This window comes from Microcaecilia unicolor, chromosome 11 (genome assembly GCF_901765095.1).
Source record: "Microcaecilia unicolor chromosome 11, aMicUni1.1, whole genome shotgun sequence".
Taxonomy (NCBI): Eukaryota; Metazoa; Chordata; class Amphibia; order Gymnophiona; family Siphonopidae; genus Microcaecilia; species Microcaecilia unicolor.
The window spans coordinates 118,874,891-118,891,635 of NC_044041.1; the positions used below are offsets into that span (position 1 = coordinate 118,874,891).

The 16,745-nt window shown below is 41.6% G+C and overlaps 1 protein-coding gene across 3 annotated transcripts in view; it reads left to right on the forward strand.

Annotated features, from left to right (window-relative positions):
- The first annotated feature begins 1,657 nt into the window (after positions 1-1,657).
- The window catches only part of PCNX3 (pecanex 3), a 74,205-nt gene continuing 59,117 nt past the window's right edge, over positions 1,658-16,745 (forward strand). For all 3 annotated transcript variants that reach the window (XM_030218061.1, XM_030218062.1, XM_030218063.1), the window contains exon 1: positions 1,658-2,699. In XM_030218061.1, the coding sequence (XP_030073921.1) occupies positions 2,547-2,699 (153 nt within the window). In that variant the 5' untranslated portion in view covers positions 1,658-2,546. The remainder of the gene's footprint in view (positions 2,700-16,745) is intronic.

The window sequence follows — 16,745 nt, forward strand, 5'->3', positions numbered from 1 at the left end:
ATTGGGTGAGGAAGGGGACGAGGACAAACTTTGTCACTGTGTCATTGAAGACTGTTAATGAATTGGATAGTTATTTATGTTCCAGTGATGCAAACAACGATGTTTTAATTTTTTGGAAAAACAAGCAAAAGTGCTGTCTGCAACTGGCAAAATTTGCACAGAGGATACTGTGCATTCCTGCTACCAGCACATCTTCTGAGAAGACATTTTCTATTGCAGAAAGGACTATGGAAGATGGGAGAGCTAGACTGAATCCTGAGATTGTTCATGATTTATTATTCATCCACAGATTAAAAAATCGTAACAGTTCTTCATAGGGCATAGTTCTTCCCCACTAGGGCATACAGAATGGGTTGTATTTTGACCCCCTGTGGACATGTTAACAGGGTGGATTAGAGTTCCTTGGAGGAGTAGAAGTCAGCTATTGTTGGGGTTGGAAGGGTAGAGGGTGGTGATGGGAGGTTATTATAGTCACTTATTGTTATTATTGTTTTCCATTTATGATTCATAAACAACAATTGCACAGCATATTGTTCATACTTTAATAAAAAGATCTCTATATATAATAGAAGTGGATAGATCTGGGTTTTAAAGATTTCTACAAGTAACATGAAGGAGATAAATGTACATATATTGTATCACCTGGGTTTTCAAGATCTCCACAATGAATATAAAGGAGATAAATGTGCATATATTATATATCCTGTGAATGCATTGTGGAAATCTGAATTGACAGGCTGTGAGAGTCCCAAGAGAAGTTTGAGATTGGGAAATTCCTCCAGATGGTCTCCGACTCCCATAGAGGCTTGTTTGGTTTCCCAGGTAATGGAGCTTCTAGGGAGACAGTATACTAGTGGGGGAGACAAAACTGCAAGATGTGCAGCCAGTACAAAGCAGGTATGAAACAGTGTTTTTGCAAGCCATTCTTGGAGTATTCCCCAAAACAGTCTGTTTTAAGGATTTCCATAATAAATATGCATGAAACAGATTTCCATGCAAATCTATCTCATGCATATTTATTTTGATTACTCTTACTCTAAAAATCTGGCTAGGGGATACTCCAGGATGCGTTTAAGAATCACGCTTTAAAGCAATGGATAGGTCAGACGAGGTGAGCACCGGGAGCTGCAAAACTCCTAAGGAGGAAGACGTAGTGAGTTATTTATTTTCTATACGTTTATTTGGGTTAGTAGGGGTCAGGGGGAGGTGTTGGGTTTAAAGGCATGTTAAGACTACAAGTCCCAAAATTCACTGAGACGGGGATGTGGTGGTGTCAGCCGAACTAATAGGCTGCTTCTCCGGGGAGGGCTGGCATGGTCCTACCGCCCAATGGAAGCGTGAGGGGCCGGGGACTAAAGACCGCAGCCAACGGTCAAAACCGCCGCAGGTCACGCGACCTGGAGTGCTTGGGTGGGAGGGGGGATATGCAGCGAAAGGAACAGGAATCCAAAGAGTTTCAAGGACTAAGCGTTGAAGGGGCCAAAGGGCTATTGGAAAAGGCTCCGCCCGCCACCTTTAGACGCAGAGGAGGCGGGCCTGCTGCTTGTGATAGATTGCGGCTTCGGACCAATGACTGGGCGGATTGTGCGTAAGCTTCCGGCGTGGAGCGGAAGGCGGATGTTGCTGCTCTGTACTGTGTGTGTGTGTGTCTGAGTGAGTGACTTGGGGTGGGGGTTCCGGTTTTGTGTTTTCTTAATCGTTTCCATTCCCTCACCTATGTCACCCAACAACACTTTCAGGTGTAGAATTGTTTTATTATTTTTTTAAATGTAAGTGGGTAGGTGGTGACAATGGGAAGCCTATTATTTATGTATTTATTGTAGTGATAGGGGATGTGGAGGGGAGGAGTGTATAAACAGTTTTTAAAAATCAGTTGCGGAGTGTGTTTCTCTTTCCCTGTTTATATGTCATCCGTCTTATATAAGTACATATAATTGCTTTGTGTGTGCGTAGCCTTATCCTCCATGTGTATTTTGAACATGTGTATTTAATTACACTCTGTGGCCTCGTTTGATCTATGTCTGCATGTTGTCGTGATTATCCTGTAGATTTGTGATTTCCTCCTGCACACACTCTCTGTCATCTTTCTCCTCCTCCAGTTTTACTCCCGCTGGCTGCACCCACCACCTTGTCATATTCCTCCTTGGGATCTAACCCTTGTCTTCTCGCATGTTCTCTGACGTCTGAGTTAATTGGTTTCCCGTTTTCAGGGAGAATCCAAATCAGAGACACAATGTTGTGAATGGGTGGGAAGGGAAGATTTAGGACTGGAGCAAGAGGCATGGCCCTGGGGGTGAATCCACCCCTGTGGTTCCTAGGACTACTTTGGCCTGTTAGTGAAAGAATGAGGGCGCCCACTATGATTGTATTATCTAGTTGAGTTATTTCTTGTCTTCCTAGGTTTTTTTTTTTTTTTTTTTAATTTTGGGGGTGAGGTGCAGTAGTTACCATTGATCATGGGTTGTGACCATTCATAGTAGGGCTTACAGGCCTCCTGAAGCCAAGAGAGTGTGGCTGCTGTATTCTGGAGAACGGAAGTGGCTGCCATGGGCTCTCAAGTGCTACAGATCCTCAGACAGGGGGTCTGGGCATCGCTGACTGGGGGTTGGTACTTTGATCCCCACCAGAGCACTTTCTCCAACTGCTTCCACCTCTACACTTGGATCTTCTTGGTCATCTTCCCCTTCCTGCTCTACATGGTAAGTGTCATGGTGCATCCTGGAACTACCCTGTGCAGAACAAGGATGGGATTTGCAGGTCTTCTGATATGATTGTGACAAAGATCCCTCTATTGTGGGATTCAAGGTCTCTGGCAACTGCTTTAGGTGTTCTCAGATGTTCCCCCACAACAGAAAGGTCTTTTACACTGATGAGTTTCTGTGGTTTGCTGTAGGTGTTTTACATGCTGGCATGAGATTTAAGTCTCAACACTGTCCTACCCAGGGTCTGTTCAATTGTCATGTTTGGTTATTAAGGAATACTTATTTAGATAGGAATTAAATGTTGCCTTCTTTTTCCTGTTGATACTTCTTTTTAACAGTATTCTTTGGAATATAAGAGTATTAGCAAAAGGGAAAAAAGGCAGTTATTTATTTATTTATTTATTTTTAATAGACCACTATTCCCTTACCCATTTATTTTATTTGTTTCATTAAAAATGTTTGAAGTGAATAATTAACACAAAACAATAACCCCCCTTTCTCCACTCTACCTAACTCCCCACTCTCCATTAGGATCAAGCAAATCCTTGTAAATAGCCAAGCTTTTAGCTTATGAAACTGCAGATAACTCTTACTCGCACACATTGCACTTCCAGTGGGACTTAATTCTACAAATAAGGTCCTGCAAAAGCAAATACCCATCCCCAAGTACACTGTAATTGTGTCCCTAATGGCAAGGTAAGGAATCCATGGTCAGCTTATCAGAGTGACTGAATTGGAACGTAGAGACATCTGTCTCAAATACTGAGGATATCTCTTGTATAGGGCCTTGTAGGTGATACATAAATCTTGAAGTCAATCTAAAATGTCACTGGCAGCTGATGAAGACTCTCAAGCAGCAGAGTAATGTGATCATACATTTTTGTTTAGAATTAACTGTCACAGTGTTCTGCAGCTAGTGGACCTGCCTTTGAAGTAATCCTTTACATAATGTATTGTAATAGTCAAGTCTGTTGGTAATAAAGGCATCTGCCAAGATGATTAGGTATTGCATAGAAACAAAAGTCTGTATCCTCCTCAGAAACTTCAGTGCTACTTCCCCATTCCTGAGATCTGAAACTTCTAGAGGAAAATTGAATCCAGAGTAACACAATCTTTTTATGCTTCAGTTGGCAACCTCTAATAGTTGGTGTGATCAATTGTTCTTTCCTAACTTCACTGTACTACAAAAGACCAGTTTTCTGTGGATTGAGACTGTAGATTTAATTCCAGCTACACTGCTACTGATTCCAAGTAGTTATTTAGTTTTACTTCTACTAATTGTAGTCTGCAGTTGGATAGCATGTAAAAAAAAATCACATGAGTACTGTATTCTGTTCTGGAGACTGTGAAAGGGGTTCAGACAAAGGCTACTAAAACCTGCAACACATCCTACCAAGAAAGGCTTAAGTTATAGAAAATACGCTAACAGGAGGAAAGAAGGGAAAAGAGGGATATAATAGAAACATTCAACTTTTTGACAGGTTTTCAATAAAATGGAGATTAGTAATTTCCATAAAAAAGGAAAGCCAGGAGCAAGCATCATGCTCTGATGGTGCACCTTGAAAGATTGAGGAAAGATGAGGTAATACTACTTTACTGAGAAAGATGGTAGATGAATGAAATAGCCTGTCAGTATTGGGACAGACAGTGTAACAGAGTAATAATAGAAAAAATGAGGGAGAGGGCTTGCCTTATCCAATAAATGCCTATTTAGTTTTTATTGCATTCGGGTGTTTTATTGGCCAAAAACCTAAAATCCAAAGTGCCACATGTAACATAAATTCATTATCGTTACTAGACCAGTCCAGAACTAGTAGGCTATGTCCATCAGCCAGAAGATTAAGTCAGAGAACAATGCCTTGAGTTCTGCCTTATAAAGAGCACCATGCAGCAGGTGCTCATCAGTATTCTCTTTCTCCAGTAGATGGTGACAGACTTTTTGTGCAGCTGGCTCTGAATTGATATGGTGAGAATGCTCCTAGTCCGAGCTGGAGAACTGATTTCCCAGTTGAATTAGGCTATCTAAGTGAAGAAACCAGGGTCTGGCCGTGGTGGAATGGCAGCTCCAGGGATACTTGGAGGAGTCCAGATTGCCCCTGCTCCCCTTTCACCTTTGTTTTCACTGTTTGGCAGGTTCTCTTTACCACCTCACGTCTATTGCGGAGAGCAGAGTTTCTGGGAACTGAGAGGCAGTGACAGTAAGAGGCATATTTTCAAAGCACTTAGCCTTCCAAAGTTCCATAGAAACCTATGGAACTTTGGAAGGCTAAGTGTTTTGAAAATATGCCTCTAAGTGGCAATGACTGGTTCGCAGGGTAGGGTTCCAGGATGGAGCTTTTGTGGCTGCTTTGAGCTCATGGGGTCATGCCATGTGTTATGCAATGAATTGAGCTGCATTTTGATAGCAGTGTTTGTTTTAGTAGACCAAAAATGGTACCTGTAAGGCATTGGTTCTCTAAACTAGTTCATTCTGGGGGACCCCCAGCAACTCAGGTTTTCAGGATATCCACAATAAATATTAATGAGAGAGGTCTGCATTAAGGGGAGCCTTGCAGCACAGACGGTAGCGAAGCTAGGAATTGGCCAGGCCATGGGTGCAGTGGAGGCTCCATCAGAATGTGCCAAATGCTGCTTCCACTGTAGGGACCGCCAAGTCAATTCTATACAGTTCCTGCCATGATAGGGCAGTGGGGCATGGGGACAGCATGTTGGACTCATTTGAGCTGCACCTTGGGGGAGAGTCAGCTAGCACTGGCAGTAAGTGTGAGAGTATAGAAAACACAGGAGCAGCAGTCATTTTAATCCCTTAATTTGCAGGCCTCCTCTTCTCCATCCTTGATGTCAGAAGGATTGCCTTGGGGGTGGGGGTGGTCTTGTTAGAGGTGCGATCAACATTTTTGGATCTGTCACTGAGAGGGGATTCTTTTGCCTCTGTTTATATTCCTCCTTTGCAAAAGGAGGACAGATGGGCACAGATCACCATATCCTGCAAAATCAACCCCCAATTCCATGTTTGGTTGAACTGAAGAACTGTTTTGCAGCCCTGGAGGTAGATGAGCTGAAAATCTCAAGAAGAGGAAACAAAGCTCAAAAACCTCAAAGCTGCTACATCAGTGACCAATAAGAAGCGCAAGGCAGTGGTGGTTGGTAATTCTCTTCTGAATGGTATAGAGGCGCCCATCTGTCGACCAGACATGATGTCCAGGGAGATGTGCTATCTGCCTGGTGCCCAGATTCAAGATGTAGCAGAAAGTTTGTTGAGACTCATCAAGCCTACTGACTACTGTCCTATGCTGCTCATCCATGTTGGCACAAATGATACTGCTAGATATCCTACTGAACATATCAAATGTGACCCCATGGCTCTGGGACAGAGGGTGAAGCAGTTAAGTGCACAGGTGGTGTTATCGATCCTTCCTGTTGGGGGTAAAGTCCAAATGAGGGAAGCTTGGATCCTGGAGCTGAATATGTGGCTGTGTGGATGGTGTCAACGTGAGCACTTTGGATTCCTAGACCATGAGAGGATTTTCCAAGAGCTACTGAGCAGAGATGGTGTCCCTTCTATCAAAGAAGGGACGGACTGTCTTCTGTAACAGACTGGCTAATGTACTAAAGAGGGCTTTAAACTAAATTCACTGGGGATGGGTGAGAAAGGCCTCCAGTTAATTAATAACCCTCAGCGATGTAAGGTATCAAATACTTTTATAGAATGGGTAAAAAGAGGAATATCTGGAGAGCTTTGTATACTAATGCCTGTAGTATGGGAAACAAATTTCTAGATCTAGAGGCTGTAATGGTGGAATCCGACTTGGATTTAGTGACAGTCACAGAGACGTGGTTCACGAAGAACCATGACTGGAATATAGTTATACCTGGCTATAATCTATTGAAGAAGGACAGGGTAGGAAAAAAGGGTGGAGGAGCGGCATATGTTAAGAATAATATTAAAGTGACAAAATGGCAGAATCTTTTGGGTAAGGAAGAAGCAGTGTGAATTAATCTGGGAAGAGGGAATGGAAAATGTTTACATTGGTGCGATATACAGGCCTCTTTCACAGTCAGAAGAAATGGGCAGAGATTGAAGACATTCACAAGATAGCTAGGAGAGGGGAAGTACTACTGATAAGTGACTTTAATATGCTGGATGTTGGAATATCCCTGCTGCGGGGTCATCTAGAAACAAGGGGTTGGATTCTTTACAGGAAGAATGGAACCCATTCGGTTTGGAGCTATTCTGGACCTGGTGCTTACAAACAGGGAGAGTTTCTGATGTTACAGTGGGTGATTATTTGGTATCTAGTGATCACTAAATGGTGTAATTCAATATTATGACACAGGAGGAGAGAGCTTATTCAAGGTTGAAGATTCTAGACTTCAGAAGAACTAAGTTTGCCAAGATGGGTGAATATGTCAAGAAAGAGTTAGTTGGATGGGAACAGCTGAAGAAGTAGAACATCAGTGGACAAAACTGAAAGAAGCTATTTTAAAGGCAACAAACCTTTGTTAGAAAAGTATATAAAAGTAAGAGGAAAAGAAGACTGCTTTGGTTCTCAAATATAGTAGCTGAAAGGTAAGGGAAAAAAGGTTAGCCTTCATAAATTACAAGATGACAGAAAGAGGAAGAAATACCTGAAAAAGCTAGAAGTAGCTGGAAAAACTGTCAGGAAATCAAAGATGCAAATGGAAGAAAAAAATAGCCAATATGGTAAAATTGGGGGACAAAACATTTCTTAGATATGTAAGTGTCATGGAACGCCTAGCCACCCACCTGGGGCTACCCCACAGCCACTTAAAGGGTCTAGCTCACATGTGCTCTACACTAGCACCCTCCTCCCACCGACTGGGTCCCAACTGCCTCTGGGTGAGTCTCCTGCTCTCAGATTATTACCCAGTGATTCCTGGGTTACTGGGGCCACACTCCCAGTGGTCCCACAGTTTCTAGAAAGCACCCACAGACCCAACACACAAACCACCAGGATTCTTAGTTCAGACAAGCAGAGGCATGTTTATTGTCATGAAAAATTAGAACAATGAACAGAAAAGGTGCAATTCAGCAAACAGTAACAGATAACTAAACATGATCTTCTAAACATTTAGTCACTACCTAAATAGTGCCTGCGAAGATCAGGAACATATAGCTGCTCATAGGCTATCAAATATAACTGTTCACAGGGTCTCAGCACAGAGATCTTTCTCTCTCTTCTTCCTGGCTAAGTCTGGGGCAGAAGCCAGTATATCCTAGATGAAGTTGAGCTCCTGGGCCAATCAGAGCCCAGCACAACAAGTTTTCAAAAGTATACTGCACTTTACTTCCTGTCAGTGCTAGACTAAAGAAAAAAAGTCATTACTCTGTAACAGCTTTAAAGTAAGGAAACACCACCTGCTGGCCAATAGGAGAACTACACTTCAAAAATTAATTAAGGCAGTTTTACAGGCTTAAATACCCACTGTTTTGTCACAGTAAGTGATAGGAGGAAGTGCCAAAATGGCATTATGAGGCTCAAGGGTAACGGGGAGGAATATGTAGAAGCTAATAAGGATAAAGCAGAACTGTTTAACAATTTTTTCTGTTCTCTGTTCACGGATGAAAAGCTAGGGATAGGACTGCAGAAACAAATGCTAATGGATGTATTCCGATTCTCAGAAGACTGTGTTCATGAGGAGCTAGCTGAACTAAAAATAGACAAAGCGATGGGACTTGATGGGATGCATCCAAGGATACTCAAGGAACTTGGAGAAATTCTTGTGGCTCTGTTGTCTGACACGTTCAATGCTTCCTTAGAGTCTGGGGTGGTCCCGGAGAACTGGAGAAGGGTGGGTGTGGTCCCTGTGCACAAGAGCAGAAGTAAGGAGGAGGTTGGGAATTACAGACCTGTTAGTCTGACCTCAGTGGTGAGTAAACTAATGGAAACGCTTCTAAAGCAGAGGATTGTGAGATTTCTAGAATCAAATGGACTGCAAGACCCGAGGCAGCATGGTTTCATTAGAAGCAGGTCTTGTTATACAAGTCTGATTTAATTTCTTTGACTGGGTGACCAAACAGTTAGACTTGGAAGGGGCGCTAAATGTGGTGTACTTGGATTTTAGCAAAGCCTTTGACACAGTTCCGCACAGGTGACTGATAAACTGAATGCCCTCAGTATGGGCCCTAAAGTAACTGACTGGGTTAAAAACTGGTTAAATGGAAGGAGACAGAGTAGTGGTAAATGGAGTTTGCTCTGAGGAAAAGGATGTTATCAGTGATGTACCGCAGGGATTGGTCCTTGGGCTGGCTGTTTTTAACATCTTTGTGAGTGAGATTGTGGAAGCACTGTTTGGTCGGATTTGTCTCTCTGTAATAGAGTGGACACTCCAGAGGATGTGGATAGAATGAGGAAAGATCTAGCAATGCTTGAAGAATGGTCCAGAAATTGGCAACTAAGATTTTACGCTAAAAATGCAGGGTCATGCACTTGGGTTACAAAACTCCAAGGAAACTATAATATAAGGGGTGAAGTACTTCTGTGTACTAAAGAAGATCAGGACTTGGGCGTGATCGCATCTGATGATCTTAAGGTGGTCAAAGAAGGCAACAGACAAAGCCAGAATGATGCTGGGGTGCATATAGAGAGGAATGGCCAGCAGGAAAAAAAGAGGTGATAGTGTTCTTGTATAAGTCTGTGGTGAGGCCCTATTAAGAGCACTGTGTACAAGTCTGAAGACTGTAACTACAAAAAGATATAAACAGGATGGAGTCAGTCCAGAGGACAATTACAAAATTGGTCAGTGGTCTCTGAAATGAAGTGTATGGGGGACAGACTTATAGACATCCATATATGTACTCTGGAAGAAAGGTGGGGAGAGAAGGGGGTATAGAGACATTTAAATACTTCCATGGCATTAATGTACAGGAGGTGAGCCTTTTTTCAAATGAAGGAAAACTCTGGAATGAGAGGGCATAGGATGAAGTTAAGAAGTTATAGGCTCAGGAGTAATCCAAGAAAAAACATTTTAACGGAAAGGGTGGTGGACGTGTGGAATAGCCTCCCAGTGGTGGTGGTGAAAATAAGGACTTTGTCTTAACTTAAGAAGGCATGGAATAGGCAGGTGGGATCTCTTAGGGAAAGGAGGAGATAGTGGTTGCTGAGGATAGGCAGACTGGATGGGCCATTTGGCCCTTATCTGCTGTCTTGTTTCAATGTCATCTACTATGTTACTAGGTAAGTGCTTCCTACAATTTGATATCAGTCTTTCATATCTGTTGATAAATCATAGCCTAATCTTCTTTGCTGAACGGCTTTAATTCAGACACATCTGTAGGTTTTCGTGCATGAGCTACTAGTCTTAAGTCCTGCCGCAGCAGGTTCAAGTTGGGTCTTTGATTAGGCCAATCCAAGACTTTAATTTTGCTTCTCCTCAGCCATTCAGATGTAGACTTGCTTTTGTGTTTTGGATCATCGTCTTGCTGTATAACCCAGTTGTTTCAGTGCATGGCCATGAAAACATTCTTCTTAATTTTTCTGGTATAGCCAGAATTCATAGTTCCTTTAATAATGGCAAGTTTTCCTGGTCCTGAGGCAGCAAAGCGTCCCCACACCATGTTTGACTGTTAGCATGATGTGTTTTCTGTGGAATGCTGTATTAGTTTTATGCGACCTGTGTTACATAAGCATTGTCGTACTGGGACAGACTGACAGTCCATCAAGCCCAGTATCTTGTTTCCAACAGTGGCCAGTCCAGGTCACAAGGTGGCAAGATTCCAAAAGAGTAAAACAGATTTTATGCTACTTATCCTGGGGATAAGCAGTGGATTTTCCCAAGTCTATCTTTTAATAATGGTTTATGGAATTTTCTTTTAGGAGCTTGTCCAAACCTTTTTTAAATCCTGCTAAGCTAACTGCTTTTACCACATTCTCTGGCAGTAGCTTAATTACATATTGAGTGAAGAAGTATTTTCTCCGATTTGTTTTATGTTTGCTAAGTAGTAGCTTCGTTGCGTGCCCCCTAGTCCTTGTGGTTTTGGAAAGAGTAAACAAATGATTCAAGTCCACCTTTTCCCCTTAACTCATGATTTTATAGACCCCTCTCATATCTCTCCTTAGCTTTCTCTTCTCCAAGCTGAAGAGCCCCAGCCTCTTTAGTCTTTTTCTCATAAGGAAGTCATCGTTTTTGTCACCTTTTTCTGTACCTCCTCTATTTCCGCTATATCTCTTTTACAGATGCAGTGACCAGAATTGCACAAATGTTCGAGGTGTAATTGCACCATGGAGCAATACAAAGGCTTTATAATAATCTGAGTTTTGTTATCTTATCCCTTTCCTAATAGCTTCTAACATTTACTTTGTTTCTTAGCAGTGCTGCACACTGACCAGAGAATTTCAACCTATCAATGATGACACCTAAATCCTTTTTGTTGAGCGGTGACTTCTAATATGGGTCCTTGCATCATGTAGCTAGTTTGGGTTCCTCTTTCCCACATGCATCACGTTGCACTTGCTCACATTAAATGTCATCTGCCATTTGGATTCCCAGTCTTGTAATGTCCTCTTGCAATTTTTCACAATTCTTGTTCATTTTCATTTTTATTATAATTTCTATTTTGTTATTATCCATAGTGGATTACAAAAAATATATGTATAATAAAAACATATGACACACAGTACAAAACTATGAAGACACAATACAACTGAATTCACCATCAGTCTTATAACCACATAATTCAGAAGTCTGCTTGCATCAACAAATGCTATTTCAAGATTTTTTAAAATGCTGTCAAATTCCTCTGCATTCTGAGAGCAGCTGGTAGCTTATTCCATTGATTTAACATGTCTGAATGATTTTGTTTCATCAATAGTCAAGCAAAGGCGCAAGCCAAGAAGATGTTCATCACGCTGTGGAAGCTCAAGCGAGTACGCCACCTCTTCCCGAGACCACTCTTTAGAAATATGGTACAATCATTGGTGCTCTGTCACACGGGCTACTGCAATGATACATTAGCAGGGTGTAAGGGCTTTGTCTTGAGAAAGCTACAGACTGTCCAAAATACGGTGGCGAGGCTTCTCTTTAATAGAGCTCGGTTCGATAGCGCGATGCCTCTTTTTGCTAATATTCACTGGCTTCCGATTAAGGAGCGTATTGAATTGAAGGTTCACCATGGTCCACAAAATCATCAACGGGGAAGTCCCAAGTTGTATGCTGAATATGATTGACTTGCCGGCCAGAAATGCATACCCGTCTTCCAGATTATATCTCACCTTGCACTACCCCAGCTGGAAAGGCTGTAAGCACGGATCTATTCAGGCATCAAGCTTTCCCTTCATCAGTGCGCAGCTATGGAATGCACTTCCTAGAGACATCACCAGTCTGAGGGACTACCTGACCTTTCACAAGGCACTAAAAACACATCTGTTTACCAAAGCATTTTCTCTGGGAACAATGTAGGCCATTGCTTCTACCACCTGGCATATGTGGATCCTGTTTAGTCCTAATCTTTTTTACTGTTATATGTAATGTTTCCTTTCTTTCTTGCCCTTCTACTCATTTGTATCTGATATCTCTGGAGTTCTCTCTCTCCGGTTTATGTAAGCCACATTGAGCCTGCATGTCTGTGGGGATAATGTGGGGTACAAATACTTTAATAAATAAATTTGATCACCTCACTTATTGTTCCTGTTTCCAGATCATTTCTAAATATGTTAAAAAGCAGTGTTCCTCGTACAGATCCCTAGGAAACCCCATTATTTACCCTTCTCCATGAAGAATATTGGCCATTTAACCCTATTCTGTTTTCTTTTAAGTCGTTCTTAATTCACTATAGGACACTGTCTCCCATCCCTTGACTTCTGAATTTTCTCTGGAGTTGTTCCTGAGGTACTCTGTCGAATGCCTTCTGAAAATGCAGTTAAACAATATTGTCTAGCTCACTTTTTCCACATTTATTCACCCCTTCAAAGAAACTTAGTAGATTGGTGAGGCAAGATTTCCCTTGGCTAAATCCATGTTGAATTTGTCCCATTAATCCATGCCTATGTATATGTTCTAGGGCTGCATTTCAGTTAAAATTGTAGGGCATAGCCAACAGTCCGTGGTGGTGGTGGTGGGGGGGACGCATTTCCCTTATGCTTTGCTGGCGGGGATGCTGAAGCTCTACCATCTGAAGAAATTGCTGCCCGAGCCACCCCCTTCCTCCTTGTGCTGCTTCAGCATCAAGGAAGTCAGTGATGTGCCTCCATCCACTGATGCTGGCACTCCCTGAGCTGCAATTAACGAGCAGCTGAGTAATTTTGTTCTTTATAATAGTCTGCCATTTTGCCCGGCACAACAATGGGCTTGCCGGTCTATAATTTCCTTGGTCACCTCTGGAACCCTTGTCCAGAGTGATCTATTTTTCACTTATCTGTTAAGAGGACATGATCTCAAAAGGCTTAGAACATCCAGGTGTGTTTTTCCAAATGTGAGACCAGCTTTGATGTTACTTTTGGATAGTAATGGTTTCCACTTTACTACTTTCCCCATTTTTGTCCAGTTTCTTTCTTATTGTGGAGTCATGAAGACTGCCTTTAGCTGAGGCTAGAGAGGCCTGCAATTCTTTGGATGTTCTGGGATGTTTTCCCAGATGAGTTGTTGCTGCACCCTTGGAGTACTTTTGGCAGACAGTCCTGAGAAGATTTCACCACTGTTCCAAGTCTTCTCCCTTTGGAGATAATGGCTCTTACTGTAGTTCTGTGGAGTCCCAGAGATTTTAGAATGGCTTTGTAACCCTTTCCAGACTGATATTTTATAAGCTCTCCCCCCCCCCCCCCCCCCCCCCAATCTCTTCTGGAATTTCCTTTGATTGTGGGACATCGGGTTCTTGTAGAAGCTTTGTGGTAACTATTTCACTCTTATGGTAAGGCTCAGTATATATAGTGAGGTTTAGATTTAACAGGGCTGGTTGCAATCAAGCCTGGCTGTGTTCAATCAGCTGAATCTATTTATTACATTTTAAATTTGGTCAATTGGTTGATGGAGTAGGTAAGGGGGCAGTTAATTTTTCACATGGGTGTTATAAGTGCTAAATAACTTTGTTCCTTAAGTGACATAATTAAAAAAACAAAACAAATTTATTTGTTACTCAGGTTCCAGTTGTCTAATACAGGCATGTCAAGCATGCAGTCCACAGGGAAGTTCTGTGTAGCCTGTGTCGTAATATCTAATGCACATTCTAAATTTAACTTCTGGTTAAATAATGTAAATTTGGCTCCTAATTAATTGTAATTGGGGGGGGGGGGGGTGGAGAAATAGGGAGGACCAATATTTTAGTGCAGCTTGTTGATTAATGTGTGGCTGCCATAGCAGCCCATCATTAGTCATGAGTTTGACATACCTGGTCTTATACTACATTTTATTTAAAGAGGAGAAGCCATTCTTTGTGACATCAGGAAGGGGGCAAAATGTTTTTCACATCGTTGTACAACCTGGTTTACCTTGCATACTTTCTCAAGCATTTTAAGTTTAGAGCACACAGTATTTGGTGCAATAGTGCTTAAGAGCAGGGGTTCCAGGGCCCACTCAGTTTAAAAGATGCTTTGTTACATCCCATTTGTTATGGATTGGTCTAATGGGCTATATAACATATAAGACCAAATTTTTCCTCCCTTTTGGTTACAGCTTCTGAATGGTATTAAAACTTTGTCTAGTTTTGATTGCTTTAAGAAGATGCTCAAAACGTATATTTTCAGGAAATTTGTCATGAAATAAAGTAAATGTATTTACTGGTGAATATCGATGTATAATCTAGTTCCTCTTATTATTTGCTTAGAGCTTACTGTAACTGTTAATTTTTTTCCTTGATTATTATTAGATCTGCCTTCCTTTTGTGTTTTCCTGTGAGACAAAGGTATTTTCCAGGAAATCTGTGGTTTGTTAAGTTGGTAATTGTGTTATGGTTGGATGTCCTGGATTCACCTGTTCTGGAGGGTTGGGGGGGGTATTATTTACTATGTTTATTACAGAAATACTGGTGAGCAGCTGCTGCACGGTGCCGTAAGAGTGTGACACAGCAACGGGGAAAGCAGTAATACTGTGGTAATCATGGTAATTCCCACAGATAGAATCTGCATGGTATTACCTCAGTAACAGCAATAATGATTACAGTGTAACTGTGGGGATGGGGAGAGTTAAAGCAGTAATACCTCCAAAACATCAGCATGCTGATTTGGAAGAATAGCACTTAACAAACTCAGAAACTTGTAAGAATGTTTTGTCATTTTGGTAGAGTAAGAAAATGGCCTAGACCAAGTTAGCTTGTGAAGTATCTTTTATTTAATTATTTAATTGTTACATTTGTACCCCACATTTTCCCACCTATTTGCAGGCTCAATGTAGCTTACATAGTACCGTAAAGGCGTTCGCAAGTCGGTTGATAACAAATACAAGATTATATTGTGGTCGAATGAGGTTGGTGTGTATTAGGCTCCATGAGAGTCAAAGGGAAAGAAGATTGTAGATTGTCCAGTACGATCATTGATTATGTTGTGCTGCTGGGTGTGGGGATTTATGTTGGATCGGTGGGATAAGTCTTTTTGAAGAGGTTGGTTTTTAGTGATTTCCTGAAATTTAGGTGGTCATGGATTGTTTCCACAGCTTTTGAGAGTCCATTCCATAGTTGTGCACTTATGTTGGAGAAGCTGGATGCATAAGTTGTTTTGTGTTTAAGTCCTTTTTCAATTTGGGTAGTGTAGGTTTAGGTATGATCGGGATGATCCGATTCTGTTTCTAGTTGGTAGATCTATCAGGTCTGTCATGTATCCTGGGACTACGCCGTAGATAATTTTGTGGACCAAAGTGCAGATTTTGAAGACGATCCGTTCTTTGATTGGGAGCCAGTGCAGCTTTTCTCGGAGGGGTTTAGCACTTTTGAATCGTGTTTTACCAAATATCAGCCTAGCTGCTGTGTTTTGGGCGGTCTGGAGTTTTTTTGTGAGTTCTTTACATTCCACATAGATTCCGTTGCAGTAATCTGCATGGCTTAGGACCATTGATTGTATTAGGTTTCGAAAAATTTCCCTCGGAAAGAAAGGTTTTAATCGTTTAAGTTTCCACATTGAATAGAACATTTTCTTTGTTACTGAGTTTACTTGGCTTTCCAGAGTCAGGTTGCAATTGATTGTGACGCCGAGTATTTTTAGGCTGTCTGAGGTGGGGAGGGTTGTGTCCTGGGGAGTTTATGGTTGTGGGTTTGTACTTGTTATTTTGAGATGAGAGGATGAGGCAGTGTGTTTTTTTCAGTTTGTTGGAATGAATTTGCCCAAGAGTCCATGATGTTCAGTTCGTTAGCTATTCTAGCAACCAGAATTTCAACTGAAAGGACAGTCTCACTCACTGGACTTACCATGAGCAATCAAAGAACACAACTGGAGCCTGATATGGTTGATGGACTCATTTTTATATGGACTTTAAGAAATGGTGAACTATATAATCAGTATTTTGCTTGATGGTTAAATAGATTTTTTTCAAGCTATTTGTGACTTATTTCTTATGTTTAAATTAGTGGGGATGGAGTGGGGACAGGGAAAAACTGCATGGAGGTGGGCACAGAATGAATGAGGATGGGGGGGGGGGCGGTAGGTTCATTATCATGTCACTGCCCGTTATAGGGCAGGGCTCACAAGGTGGTGTTCTATCTCTCCATCTGCTAGTTGATGGGCCTAGCTCACTAGGTTTGAACTGGTCTGGTAGGATTCAAGGAAAGAACATTAGAAGATAAGACCAATTTTTTCTTGTTTGATATCTAGATAAATCAGTTAAGATGGGGCATCTAGAGTTCTTTTCTATTAGGTCTTTAAATCCTGCTCTAGAATTAAATTACAGTGATATAGCAGTCTACTTCTGTTAGATACAACCATTGCCTCGGAGCTGGCTGCTTTCATGGTCCTTTTTGACATTGTGCTGTGACAGCTCCATTTCAAGTTAGATTGAAGTTTGGCTTTAAGCTTTGTCTGCATGTTTGATCACAAAACTTGAAGTTTGTATGCCCACTGGTGAAAACCACCTTAATTTTGTGATCTGTTTCCTGTCTCCTCA